Genomic DNA, 11919 nt, shown 5'->3' on the forward strand with positions numbered 1-11919 from the left:
GGATCCGCTCAGTGCTTGCCCGAGGAAGGACGCTGTGCCATTACGGCGCTGCTACGCCTAAACCACACCGTGCCCGCGGGGTCGAATGCTGGAGGAGAGCTGAGCCCCTCGAAATGGCAGGACCCCCGCTCCACCTCCATCCACCCTCTGCTCCAACAGCAGGCAGGAAAGCGGCGACTCTAACAAGGTACCGGGTTAGCCAAAGGTTTATTTTCAAATCTTACCTAAATGAGAGTCGCGATTAAACTGAGTCTGTGCCGCGGTCTGTGTAGGTGGCAGCCCCTTCGTGCAGGCAGGTGCCTGCCGCTGCCCGCACCAGAGCTCCGGCGGTGCGGCATCCCCCAGGTACGGCCGGGGCTGCTTTTGCCATCCGGGCGGTGCGGGCGTTTGTGAGCTCCCCTCCTCTCTCCTCAGCTCTCGCCTTCTTTCTGGGTTTATTCTTTCAAGCGCAGCCCTGCAGCACCGCTTCTGCGCCACGTGTGCGAAGGCGCTTTGCACTAACGAAGAGGCCGTAGGAGTTACAGGTTGCAACGGACGGAAAAAGTCCTTCTGACAAAGGTAGGAGACAAACATCCAGTCGTTCTTTTAGCTCTCGTGCTTCCTTAGCCTGGTGAGCATCAGGTAAGGGGATGCTCCAAAAGCTCCAAAATTTGGTGGGGCACTGCGGAGCGAAGCACAAGAAGGTTGCCATCGCAGACACCCTCGCCTGCCCGAGCCAGGCTCAAACCCCCTGCAACCGTACGTGAAACAAGTCGGAGATTTATAACTACGGCCCTGGATGTGGAGGGGCTGATTTCAGGTGCCCGCTCTGCTAACTGAGAGCAGAAACTTGCGTCCAGATCTACTAGAGCAAAGGACTGGATTCCCCCAGAAAAGGCTCTGATTTAATCTCGAATGGATGTACGAGCGTCTGAGATGCCCTTGGTCGATGTCCGTCTGGGCTGGACACCTGCACGGGAGTCAGGACTTGGGCTGCCACCATCAGCTACTAAGTTTGAAGCAGAGCTTGTGGTTTTCCTCTCCTTTCTAGAGAAAATAGGTTCTGCAGGATGAAATTTAGTTGTTCCCAGCAAGGCCTGACTCAGCTCACGGGGACACCGGAGGAGACCTGCAAGGGGGCTCGGCCCTTCCCGTGCCCTGCGGTACCCCCCGAGGTACTTACTCGGTCTGGAGAGCTTTGGAAGCGATAGCCTTGGGCTGGCTAGACCAGAACTCTACTCTGTCTTTCAGTTCTTTATTCTGCAAGGAAAAAAAATATAAACCAAACCCCTCTCAGCAGAAGGGAGCAGACGAGAGACAAGCCTGGATGCCAGCTAAGACCCACCGCTTGTCCACAAAGGGTTTTGTGGGGATTATTTTTTGCATTTGGGGTTGGTTTTGGTTTTTTTAAACCAAGAGAAAAATGTCAGTGTCGTACAGACACAAACCCAGCAGCGTGAAGGGCCCCCGATTGTAGGGAACTACTTTTGCTCTCCCTTCAATAGCTTTTTTACTTTCCTTACCTGCGCTTCCAGCGCAGTCAGCTTCCCTGTCAGGTTTTCTATTTTTTTATCTTGGTTTCTGAGTTCATTGTTGAGTTCCTCTGCCTGCGAGTTAGGAAATAAAGTTTCTAAGAGATTTGAAACCTTAATACATCAAAACCATCTCTGTGTCAAACAAAAACCACAGAGTTTAATTTTTGTTGTAGGCTTTCTAGGATGTCAGCCTGTGGGCTTTGGCTTCAGGGCAGGTGCCTCCGGCGGAGCATCCCCGGGTCAGACAGGTCCCCGGCGGGGAGCACGGCAGGGAGGGGGGAGCCAGATCCCCCCCGAGAACGCTCTACGAGAACTCAGGGGTCTACCCGAAATCGCTGACTCCACCGCAATAATCCCATTTTTAGGGATGCCGTTTCCACCTTAACGCTGCAATGAGTATGGATGTCTGAACGCGGGGTGCACGACGCCGGGCGCAGCTTTGGTGGCATCCAAGCTGCTCATCCCCAGCGCGCGTGCTTTAAGACAAGAGCCCGACGTCTCCCGTTTCTTTTCCCGACGGCTGAAGACCTGCCCGGCGGGACGCCAGCCTGACCTCTCCTATCACGCCGCGCAGGCCGTGGTGCTGCGCCTGGATCACGCGCTGGAGGTGGAGGATCTGCTCCCGCAGGGTGGAAATCTGCCTCTGGAGATCCAGGCACCTGCGGGTGAGAGCAGAAACAGCCCGGGATCAATCCCCCACCTCAGGGTCAGCTCCAGAGCTTGTCGCTAGCAAGGATGTTCCTGAGGGTACACGGCCGCGATTCACGCAGAACTATCGATATCAAGGCTTCTTTGCTGAGCAAAACAAACAAAACCGTAGTTTGAGATGTATTTTGCCTGGTAGGACCACCCTTACTAGCTGTCGATGAGTGAATTGATAAATAACGAATAATTGATAAATAATTGCCGTACCTACTGCACGCGCAACGTCACCAAAGCAACGTCGACTCCAAGCGAGAATCGGGAAAGGGAAGGAATTAGGGCATGCAAGGTGGGAGGAAAAGTACCAGGAATATCAACTTCTAAGAGCTGTAGGACATCAACATCTGTTTTGGTTTCTTCAAGCAATCATAGTAAATTGGGTTTTGAACCGGTTGCTTTCATCGTGGGTAATTTTACTACCAGAAGAAACTTGAGCAAGTGATTGTCTGGTGCTCTACGTGAAATAATCCCCCAGAAAGACAAACACTTCAGCACGTGGATTTACTCACCGTTTGCTGTCCTCATTCCTTGACATCATCTCTTGAAGTGTCTTTTCAAATGCCATTTTCTTCTCTATCAGAGTTTTCTTTTCCTAAAGAAACAATTCGAGTTATACAAAAAACTCTTATTACATTTCCTGTCATTCAATTAGCAAGAGAAATTTGGCTGTACCTTCAACGGTTCCACTCAGCGTCTGAAAACAGACAGAATTCAGCATTAACCACCCAAACCAACCGGCATCAATATCAGGTGGAGCTACGAAGCAGCCTGACCTCTCCGAATATGAATCCGGAAGGGATGACAGTACCGATTTATCCCGAGAAAAATCCCAACTCTCTTAAACTACCGGTTCTCTCCTTTACATAATTAGCAAAACCCTTAAAATTCAGAGCCTTTAGTTTTAGAACGGCACTTCTATAGGAGTAATTCCCGCCGCGCGCATCAGAAGAACGACGCGCGGTGCCATCGCGTCTTCCAACGCAACTACCGCCACCAAAGAAAATTCACAATAAAGGAGAAGTTTTCTGCACGTTTCTGTGCCAGCAGTCGTCGGCTTGCCGCAACAATCGTTTGCTTGATATTTTCGGATGCTTAGAGGGGCATTTGTTGGAGGGTTAAGAAGGAGCAGGTTTTAGCGCTAAGTTTTCATTTCAAATGCTAGAGGTACGCCGATGGGGGAAGGGGAAAGAGCAGCTCTTTCGGAATAGAAATCGTTAAGAGCCACAAATTAAGACTTCTCCCTGGTGCTCTCCCAGGTTCCTCGCCTGCGCCGACTCCGGGTGCCAGGCGAGAGGGACACGAGGAGCGGGCGGACGTACCTCCTCCATCCTTCGCACGCGCCTCTCCATCTCTGCGACGCGGGTACGTTTTTCCCCGATACTTTCGGCGAGGCGACCGGCGTTAGCGGAGCTTTGCTGGAGCTTTGCTTCTTGTTGGAGGTTGTAGGCCTGGGACCAAGAAGGACGTTAACGGGGACATGCTGGGAGCTGGTCAACGCAACGGATGGACGCTTGAGGAATTTTGAGCTAACTCTACCGACCCCGATACCAAGAAGCAGGAATAAAACTATTCTTATTTTTCATTTATCCTGTTTAACTTCCCCGCCGCGCTAGCAGAAGAGACTCAGTAGCTCCTCGGTTGAATTTTGCAGCACAGCGAGCCAAAGCCCAGGTAAATATTTTGATAGCGAGCGGGATGGTCGTCCCCACTGGCAGCCGGGGGGGGGGGGGTGTGTGTGTGGAAATTTGTACCTGTATTTGCTGCTTTTCATTCTCGTGGCCTTTTTTCAGTTCTTCTGACCGAGTCCGGTAGTTCTCACGCAGTTGTTGGGAGGCAGATCTGAGAGCCTGTGCACCTGCTTCTCTTGTGGCTTCCCGCTAGAAAGAGTAATTGTAGGATACATATATATTTGGGCTTTAAACAAAGTGATGTTCTAATCTCATGCTGAAAAAATAAGCCCTCTGTATAAGATCAAATGTCAGTATTTACCCTCGTCAAAAGAAGAGAAAGGAATCCTAAACACCTCTGGGCACTATCTGACAGGCAGTTTAGTTTCCAGATAAAGGCAGATTTACTCAGTACTGAGCCATCCCCGATGGCTTAAAAGGAGACACGCACTTCCAACCGCTTGGAAATACATCCGCTGCCAACTACTTCCAAATGGGATGCGTCCCCAGAAGCAGATTTTGATATAAATTTCATTGCCTGCTGGAATGAAAGTTTGGAGCAGCCGGGGAAGCGAAGCGGAACCTGCCCCTTCCCCGAAGCGAAGGCTCCGGCACGCGATCGCTGAGCGGGCACCGTGCTGCGGCAACCGAGATCCGACTCTGAGCTGCGAGGCAAGCGTGTTCACCTAAAACCCTAAAACCCAACCCAAACGCACCTTGATCTTCAGCACTTGGTTCTCCCTGCTCACCACCAGCAGCTGCTCTTCAGTTTCCTTCACCGTCCTTGCAACAGGGCTGCAGCTCCAGCCGCTGCTCTTCGACTCCGCTCTATCGCCCGCGGCTTGAGGAAGCTGCTAAAGGAAATGCACACCGAAATTCTTTTAAAAGCTAATAGAAAACCAGCTTGAGCAATCAACCTGGCTTTTTACAAACACCCCTCTCCGGCTCGCCCAGGGAGCGAATTCTCCGGGGAATCGAGTCCGGCACAGCTCCTCCACCTCCACGAATGAACTGAAATTAAAACATTCGGCTTTTTCAGCTCTCCGGGGCTTTACGTTGGAAAGCATTTGCATGTCCATCCTGATAAATAACTCTTCCGCTCTCTACAGTGTTTTTTCCGCAGGTAAAAGCTTAATTAGCTTTTGGATTATTGCAGCCTACGTTGCATTGTAGGCGAGGCTGGATGAATGCACCTTGAGTAATTGTTGTCCAACACTTCCCGTTAAAAGAACTACTTCTTACTCCAGGAATACAACATTTCCAAATCCGTTTGCTTCCTAGGGGTTGCCTCTTTGCTTAAAACCACTTGCTTGAAGTCATTTTAACTTGCTTAAACCGTTTTTTTTTGCCCTCCCGTAGACGTTCACAAACGTTTGCTCGCCGCTTGCCTTCTGTCTGCTTTGCAAGTTCCGGGCAAGGAACACGACCTAAAATCCCTCAGATTTATGCCAGAACGCACTGGCATTTATACGGCCTTTCTTAAGTCACACCAAGTTCATTCGTTAAAAATAAACTCCTACAAACAATGGGCAGTCTGTACTTTTTAAAGGGTTTTGAGTCATAAATCACTTTTCACTACAGAGGCTTTTCTTCAGCCTCGCTCCTCAACTGAATAGAGAAAGGAGTAAGCATTTTTTTTTTTTTTAAAAGGAACTTTTTGTGATCGATTATTTCTTAATTAGCCGCGTTTCAGCCCACTGATCCTCCCCTCTCTCATTCTGCAGCGCTCTCCTGGGATACAGAAAAACCGCCTCTGCGTGTTATCATCACCGCGCTCCGCTGCGTACGGCAAAGAAATAAGAGAGCAGGTCTAGCGGGCTGAGCCTCATCGCTCACGAGATCTCTTATGGGGAAAAAATAAAAGAAAAAGGCACGTCTTCACGGTGGGGTCGGATCAAGCAGGGCACCACGTCCCAGGCCCTTCACGAGCCGCTCTCACCGCCACAGAATATAAGTTTTTTCACAGTAATTGCTTCATGTAAACAATTTTGGATTCTGAGATGCTTAAGGATTCATTACGAAATTTTCAAAGTTACAGTACTATTCTGCAACTTCGTCAATTTAATTGTAAAGGGAATGAAACAATCTTTTCTCTTCCAACTTAAACTAAAAGTTCAAGGTCTTCTCTTCTGTCGTCACACACAAAAGTTTGTTAAATGCACTCATTAAACTCCGTTCGCCCTGCGTTTCCTCTGGCATTCAGAAAAGGAACACCTCGAGACTGTTCCACACAAACCTACTGTACGCCGTGCTCTCCGAGGCGCTCGCGCTTTGCCGACTGACACCTCCAGCATCTGCCTGTCCCTTGGGTCAACCTCCACCTCCCGAGACACTCGTCCTCTGGGTACCCCAGACCCTCGCCCTCCAGGAGCCCCGGACCCTCGCCCTCCAGGTGCCCCGGACCCTCGCCCTCCAGGAGCCCCGGACCCTCGTCCTCCAGGTGCCCCGGACCCTCGTCCTCCAGGTGCCCCGGACCCTCGTCCTCCAGGAGCCCCAGACCTTCGTCCTCCAGGAGCCCCGGACCCTCGTCCTCCAGGAGCCCCGGACCCTCGTCCTCCAGGAGCCCCGGACCCTTGTCCTCCAGGAGCCCTGGACCAACACTTCTGCTTCAGACACGGCTGCTCGCTGTCTGCTCCAGAGCTGCCTCATCTCTTCCAGGGACCGAGCCTGTCCAGCTCAGCTCAGCATTGATGCTATACAGCAAAGGGCTTCAAATAAAAACTTGCAGGTATACCAGTACGTACCACGATGTTCAAACTGTCTAGCGGGTTGAACAGCAGCTTTAGGTACATGGGGGGGGGGGTTTATGCATCATATCTCACATTATTATTGTTTTTAAGGTATTACATATCCATCCTTCATTCTAACTGCTTAGTCATTTGTATGCAAAGCAGCTCCAACCACACCTTCATTCACCCTCTTTTCCATCTTCCCGTCTCAATCCCACCACCAGACGCCCTGCAAAGCTGGGACTTCTCGCCGTGGACACGTTTATCCCACCGTAGCTCCCAGACGTTCCCTCCCGCCGCGCTGCTGAGCGCGGTCAAGCTCCCGCGTCCTTCTCCTCGCATCTCCCAGCGAACATCTCCCTGCCGCTGAAGAGCGTCGACTTTGGGTGGGGACACGCACTTAAGTGTCTCTTGCAACAATCCTAAACGAGGGCTGGGAAAACCTCACCAGGTTTAAAGCGGTTTAACCCAACCTAAGAGAGCTCGTGCTATAATTAAGTCACTACTGCGGAGTAAACCGCGTTTCTAGGATCGATGGGTAAACCCAACGGTTTTCCAAGCGCGCGTTGCACTTGGTCGGAATTAGTTTTGCTCACCCCGATTCCTGCTGGAGCAAAGAAAGGAACGGAGCGGCGACAACGTCAAAAATACCTTTTTCACGTATTCAGCTTCCTCGGTGATTTGGGCGCAAGAGGATCCATAAAGCACGTAGTTTCCCTCTGAGCCGCGGTCTTCTTGCGTTATTTGCTCGGTGAGTAGCAGGGTAGTCATCACTATACGTGCGTTTCTCTGTTCTGTACAAGAGAGGAGAAAGGGGCTTGTTTCGTTACACAAGGATGGAGAATAATCCCATTATTCCATCCCATTTAATTCCATTTCAACCTCAGGGACGTGCCGGAGTCAAGCAGGCATTGCAAGCTTAAAGCACTAAACATTATGGACCACTTCAAAATAAAAATAATAAAAAATGCAGACACCTGATTATTATTTTTAATGGCTGGGAAAAGAGACAGGGATATTCTCACGTTGCTTTCACTGCAGATTTCAATGAGTTTTTACACCCCAATCCTATATTATTTCAGAAAACATGCGGCCAGAGATTCCAGGCAAAAAATAAGTAACTCGCGGACGCACGCAGTTTAACTAAGAACAAAACTTTTCCCATCCACGTACAAAGTTTATAAACCAAACCCCATCATCCTGCACGCAGTAATCCCACTGCCGTCGGGGAATTCAGTCTGGCTCTGCGTTCCCAGCGACGACACCAGTGCAGAACTGGTTTTAACGGGGTTCAGGAGGATTACCCCCATCCTGCTTAGATATTCCAAGCGGCACAAAGCTTGAATGCTATCATAACTCTCAGAAAAAGGCAAAAAAAGAAAAAAAAAGAGCGCCTGGGAAAGAAGAACTGAGGTTTTTTTTCTCTGCAGCCCTCCAGCTAGGTTTGTGCTGTACAATGGTGACATCCAGCGTCAGCCGCGTTGCTCTGACGTGAGCGCCCGTCCCCAGCCCCGTCCCAGGCGCTCGGATGGGAAAAGCCAAGATTTAACGAGCACATCGGAAGGATCTGGAACCGATTAAGGTTCGCACAGAGGAATAACGAAGCCACTCAGGGAGCGCGGAGGGTGCGGATGGGCTCAGGGCGGGAGAGACAAAAAGTAGTCGCGCTTTAGAAAGCTTACAGATAATTTACAGTAATATTTCATTTAAAACCACGTTTATTTTAAAAAATTTAAGTTCAGGGTCTCGGGGCTCCTGAAGTTTAGCTCAGTAACTGCAGTCCTGTTGGCACGGCACAGATGCCACGGGCGTCCGCGGGGTCGTCCCATCACGAAGCATCGCGGCTCTCCCAGGAAGATCACTCAGGCTAGCTCATTTCTTAACCGGCTCATTTTCTAATAAAATATAATTAGGCAGCTTGAAACATTTACGGCTGTGGTGGAGGAGGAATGGCATTCCCAGGGAGCCCCGCGCCGAGCCGGTTTGCGTAACGGCCCAGGTGGATCGGCGGCGGCTCAGCCACACCGGAGACATCGCCACGTACCATTACCTTGTGTCCCCGGCAGACAACAGCAGAAGGCTAAATTAGAAATTAACTATAAATAAGCGTAAAGAAATTTAACACTGTGAGCTTTAAGTGCCCCAGGGCACAAATTCAAAGAGCAATGAAATAAAAACTCTTCTTGCTTTCTTTTTTACTCTTCTCCACCTTCTAAAAATCAGGAGCATCACCGAGCTGGTCAGTTCTGGACATGGGAGAGCGGAGGAAAATCAGGTTGCACAAGAGTGAGCTACCGTTCCTACCGTAACTTCCACCTAAATAGCAAAGAGGAGCTGGATAACCAGACACAACCCTCGAGAGCTTTGACCTCAACCAAAAAAAAAAAAAAAAAAGAAAGAAAAAAGAAAAAAATCATTCATTCCAAATGTTGGCCCCTGATTTCACAGTGCCACAGTTTATCCAAGCTGGAAGAGAAAGCAGAAATCCCGGAAAGCAGAAAACCCTCCAGCTGCGGCACGGAAGAGGGTAGAGAGGATGGTTCCCACCAGCGCTACAAGGGGTTGAATAAAGTTTGTTCTTCCCGGCTGCTGTTTGCCCTCCCTCCTGCAATCTAGCAGCTACCGAGTCACCCAACACAACCGGGATCAATTCTCCTTTTCAGTAATTCAGGCTGAAACCTCCGCTCCCCCCTCCCAGGGGATAAGTCCTGGACTGGAAATGTTTTCCAGCTCGGAAGGAGCTGAGCCAGGAGAAGCAAGCGCTAAGAGGCACAGCTCTCTGACCTGGCTAGGAGAAGTCCTTGGGTCCTCCTTCCCAGCTGGGCAACCACGGGCAGCAGAGCAGCAGCCCACAGGGCTGCACAGCTGGACCTGCCCTCACGTACAGCTGGACCTGCCCTCACGCACCCCTGGACCTGCCCTCACGCACCCCTGGACCTGCCCGCGCGCACCCCTGGACCTGCCCGCGCGCACCCCTGGACCTGCCCTCACGTACAGCTGGACCTGCCCGCACGCACCCCTGGGCCTGCCCTCACGCACCCCTGGGCCTGCCCTCACGCACCCCTGGACCTGCCCGCACGCACCCCTGGACCTGCCCTCACGCACCCCTGGACCTGCCCGCACGCACCCCTGGGCCTGCCCTCACGCACCCCTGGACCTGCCCGCACGCACAGCTGGACCTGCCCGCACGCACCGCTGGGCCTGCCCTCACGCACAGCTGGACCTGCCCGCACGCACCCCTGGGCCTGCCCTCACGCACAGCTGGACCTGCCCTCACGCACCCCTGGACCTGCCCGCACGCACAGCTGGACCTGCCCGCACGCACCCCTGGACCTGCCCGCACGCACCGCTGGGCCTGCCCGCACGCACCGCTGGGCCTGCCCTCACGCACCGCTGGACCTGCCCTCACGCACAGCTGGGCCTGCCCACACGCACCGCTGGACCTGCCCTCACGCACCGCTGGGCCTGCCCTCACGCACCGCTGGACCTGCCCTCACGCACAGCTGGGCCTGCCCGCACGCACCCCTGGACCTGCCCTCACGCACCGCTGGACCTGCCCTCACGCACCGCTGGACCTGCCCTCACGCACAGCTGGACCTGCCCTCACGCACCGCTGGACCTGCCCACACGCACCCCTGGACCTGCCCGCACGCACCGCTGGACCTGCCCGCACGCACCCCTGGACCTGCCCGCACGCACCCCTGGCCCTCACCGCTCCTCCGGCACCTCCGTCCTCACAGCAGCAGAACCACGCCGCCAAAGCCGCCCGCGTCGCCCCAGAGCTCAGCGTCCCCCGAAACACCCCACCGATGGGGGGGGACGGACGTACCGCGGCTGCCCGCAGCACGAAAACGTTCTCTCCGCTTTGGAAGCGAGCGTCAAAAGAAGTGACAAGTTCATCTATTATTCCCAGCCTTTCCTTGCTAGAAGGAGGAATTTAACGTTTGCAGAAAAAATCCCGCTGCCAGGCTTTATAAACCCTCGCCTCTCGGTGACCCACCAAGCACGCGAGGTTTTCTTCGTTAGGCCCGAGATGGTCGACGCGGGCGTGACAACCCCGGTAACAGTCAAGTTCTGGTTTTATTCCTACAAAAGCACGTCTCTCTGCTTTTCCTCACGATGCTTTAAAGCTCACGCAAGAGAGAATCCAGGACGCGCCAAGCAGGAAACCACGAAGGAACATCCCAAATTATTCCGAATAACGTTCTTTGGAGTAACGTTCGCTATCCAACAACGGTTCTATCGTTACGCTCTGGGCCAGAAGGATTCGCAGCTCCTCGGCCCACCTCCGCCACGGGGTTTGCACAGGGCAGAGAGCCCGGGATTCCCCCCCCCACCCCCCCGGGGAGCGTGGGCCGCGGGGGACACGGCGAGGCGGGGGACACGGCGAGGCGGGGGACACGGCGAGGCGGGGGACACGGAGGTTTGTCACAGCCCGGGCAGGCTGGCGGCTAAAGGGGGGGATGCTCCGGGATTTAACCGGCCCAAAGGCAGCTCACGCGTGACCGTGACGGCCGGGTATTTACCGTAAACCTCTTGTCGGGCTGGGCGGTGGCGCTAGCTGAGGAAGCGAGGCAGGGCTGGAGTCACGCAAATGGAAATTAAGCCATTTTAATTGCAATTAGCGGGACCACCCAGAGAAACTAATTCCGGGACAGCCTCCGGCTGAGCGCTGGAACTCAAACGCAAAGTTTCTGCTTTGCTTTTTTTTTTTTTTTTCCCCATATCTCTACCAACAAAAAGCGTTTCCACAGACGACCCGGGGAGAAGATGAGCTAAGCGGTGACGAAGAGCACGACACGCAATTAAGAGCAAGTAATCAGCGGGGCCACTTCGCAAACAACCCCCGGACCTTCGACCGGGAGATACCGGCTCGTCGTTCGCTTCTGGCTTTAGGCGGACGAAGGAAGGCAGGCAGGGAGAGAGGGAAGAAAGAAAGAGAAAGACTAAATGCGGGGAAGTTAAAGGAGGGACCGCACACGGGAGGAAGGGATGACACCTCCCCAACCAGCCCCCCCCGGGGGGGCACAACGGCCCGTCCCCGGAGCGAGACTCACCTTTGGAGGGAGCGGACATGCTACCTGCCGCTGCCACGGGACAGGGACACGGCCACGGACAGGGACACGGCCACGGACACGGACACAGCCACGGCCACGGCCACGGCCACCCGCGGTAGCCCCGCTCCCCGCTCCGCGGCCGGTGCCCGGCGGCCCCGCCCGGCCCCACCTGCGCGATGGCCCCGCCCCTTCCCGCACCATGGCCACGCCCCTTTCCCGTCCCACCTGCGCCATGGCCCCGCCCCTTCCC

At 53.6% G+C, this 11919-nt stretch overlaps 1 protein-coding gene across 5 annotated transcripts; it reads right to left on the minus strand.

Annotated features, from left to right (window-relative positions):
• Nucleotides 1-511: 511 nt before the first annotated feature.
• Nucleotides 512-11698, minus strand: CCDC68 (coiled-coil domain containing 68). 5 transcript variants are annotated; one of them, XM_075740226.1, is made up of 10 exons: nt 11670-11698; nt 7264-7406; nt 4600-4734; nt 3968-4093; nt 3536-3664; nt 2726-2808; nt 2068-2173; nt 1503-1586; nt 1163-1239; nt 512-661 (listed from the first exon to the last, which is right to left on the minus strand). In XM_075740226.1, exons 1-10 carry the CDS (start codon nt 11686-11688, stop codon nt 586-588), a joined length of 978 nt encoding a protein of 325 aa, XP_075596341.1. In that variant the 5' UTR covers nt 11689-11698; the 3' UTR covers nt 512-585. The 5 variants fall into 5 exon arrangements, with proteins under 5 accessions (XP_075596341.1, XP_075596340.1, XP_075596343.1 ...); XM_075740225.1 differs by having other exon boundaries at nt 4600-4737; XM_075740228.1 differs by lacking the exon at nt 11670-11698 and adding an exon at nt 9397-9476 and having other exon boundaries at nt 4600-4737.
• Between the last annotated feature and the right edge of the window lie 221 nt (nt 11699-11919).

The sequence above is a fragment of the Balearica regulorum genome, chromosome Z (assembly GCF_011004875.1).
Source record: "Balearica regulorum gibbericeps isolate bBalReg1 chromosome Z, bBalReg1.pri, whole genome shotgun sequence".
NCBI lineage: Eukaryota > Metazoa > Chordata > Aves > Gruiformes > Gruidae > Balearica > Balearica regulorum.